At 44.8% G+C, this 2150-nt stretch overlaps 1 protein-coding gene across 1 annotated transcript in view; it reads right to left on the minus strand.

The window, feature by feature from the left end:
* Positions 1 to 139, minus strand: part of EAH_00009230 (hypothetical protein) — a gene marked incomplete at both ends in the record, with an annotated part of 1950 nt that extends 1811 nt beyond the window's left edge. The window contains one exon of the mRNA XM_013395420.1: positions 55 to 139. Within this exon, the coding sequence (XP_013250874.1) occupies positions 55 to 139 (85 nt within the window). The remainder of the gene's footprint in view (positions 1 to 54) is intronic.
* Positions 140 to 2150: the final 2011 nt, after the last annotated feature.

A 2150-nucleotide genomic window follows, 5' to 3' on the forward strand; every position in this document is an offset into this window, starting at 1 on the left:
GAGCAGCAGCAGCAGCAGCAGCAGCAGCAGCAGCAGCAGCAGCAAAAAGTTTACCATTCTGGTCGAGTGTGGAGATCCATCTTTCAGGGACAGGCGGAGGAGTGCAGCGATAACGGCAGTAACGCCGTCTACCCAGCATCTTATAAAGAACCAGCTGCTGCTGCTGCTGCTGCTGCTGGTTCTGCTGCTGCTTCCGCTGCTATTTAAACTTTTGCTGCTGCCGCTGCTGCAAATACTGCTGCTGTGGAGAAGGGAAGGAGGAAGCTGTAAGGAATAATATTTTTTTATGAAATGTGGGAAGAAAATGAAGTATATGGTGGAGAAGTTATTGTCATGGGTTTAGGGTTTAGGGTTTAGGGTTTAGGGTTTAGGGTCTAGAGGGCATGCAGGAAGGGGAAGCAATCACATTGCGACTGTTTTAAAGTGTTGATTAATTTCCAAAATGGCAATAAATAATGGAAGCAAACAAATGAATTTGGAGTTTAAAACGAAGAAAGAATTCAGAGAGCTGCCGATACACCTCAGACCGCTGCTGAGGAGCAGCTAGCAGCAGGGAAGACTGCATTAATTTTGCGTATAATTTATTAATTTAATTAATTAAATTAATATTTTTTCCTTTTTAAATTCAATTTTAAACTCCTTTCTTCTTTTTAAACCCCAGAAACCCTCATTTCCCTGCTTATTATATATACACCAGCGGTCCGTATACACTGTGCACCACCTTATACAATTCAAAGAAGGCTTTCTTGCAAAAGTATTCAAATTAATTCAATTTTAATTATTATAACTGCTTAATGTTGCATTTATTTTAATTATTTATAATAATTTAAACCCTTATCCATCTACAAATAAAAAAAATCCGCCCAGCAAAGGCACGCAGCAGCAGGAGACGAGTCGGAGAATCGATGCTCCCCTAAACCCTAAACCCTAAACCCTAAACCCTAAACCCTAAACCCTAAACCATAAACTCTACGCCCTAAACCATAGTGGTCTTCCTACAGGCTGTTTGCGTTTCCGTAGGGAAATAAGTGCCTCCCAGCGTACTACGAATTAGGGTTTAGGGTTTAGGGTATAGGGTTTAGAGTTAGGGGCCCCGATACTATTGCAGTGGGGCTGTTCTTAGAGACACCGAATAGACAAACAACAACCTGCTGGTGCAACACTATTTCTGCTGCACCAGCAGCAAACTTCGTGCTTCTGCTGCTGCTGCTGCTGCTGCTGCACGAGCGCTCTCAGCAGGTGCTGCAGCAAGATATTTGCTGCTGCTGCTGCTGCTGCTGCTGTGGATACACCGCAAGCATCAAGAGAATAAGAGCAGCGCATGATAAATCGAGCTGCATTTATTTTCTTGATTTGTTTGTCTCCTCTCCACTTTGTTTTTATTGCTGTTTCTGCTGTCTCAGCAAATCGTCTGCAGTTGACAGTCTGAGGTGTACCTACACCGCAGACTTTTATAAAAACCCCAAAGAAGCAGCAGCAGAGAAACAACACAGCTCCACTGTGAGCTAAGGACTAGGGTTTAGGGTTTAGGGTTTAGGGTTTAGGGTTTAGGGAGAGAAAAGAGTCCCCCCCGCAACCGCCAAACATGCGGCCCGGTTTATCTGTCGATGCAGCAGCATCAACTGCTGCTGCTGCTGCTGTTACAGCTACAAGATCGGCTTCTGCGGTTGCATGTGCTGCTTAGGGAGATATTTATGCTGCTGCTACATGCAGAAGCAGCAGCAGCAACACCTGCTGCTGCTGCTGCCTTGGCTGCTGCTGCTGCTGTAGCTACAAGCTGAGCTGCTGCTGCTGCATGCGCTGCGAAAGCGGTATTTGTGCTGCTGCTGCATGCGGTGCAGCGTCAGCATTATCAGCAGCGTCAGCATTATCAGCAGCATCAGCATTATCAGCAGCATCATCAGCAGCAGCATCAGCAGCAGCAGCAGCAGCAGCAGCAGCAGCAGCAGATTAGAGGTTCGCCTGAAAAGGAGCTTCTCTCCATCTCTGATTTACTTGTGGCTGCAAAACTGTAAAATTGCAGCAACTCAGCGACTGCCCGCCGTCCACCACTATCGTAGAACCTGTTATCCAGCTGTACGTACACCCCAATATATATATATATATATATATATATATATATATATATATATATATATATATATATATAT

Source organism: Eimeria acervulina, genomic scaffold (assembly GCF_000499425.1).
Source record: "Eimeria acervulina Houghton genomic scaffold, Eah_scaff45, whole genome shotgun sequence".
In the NCBI taxonomy this organism is placed as follows: Eukaryota; Apicomplexa; class Conoidasida; order Eucoccidiorida; family Eimeriidae; genus Eimeria; species Eimeria acervulina.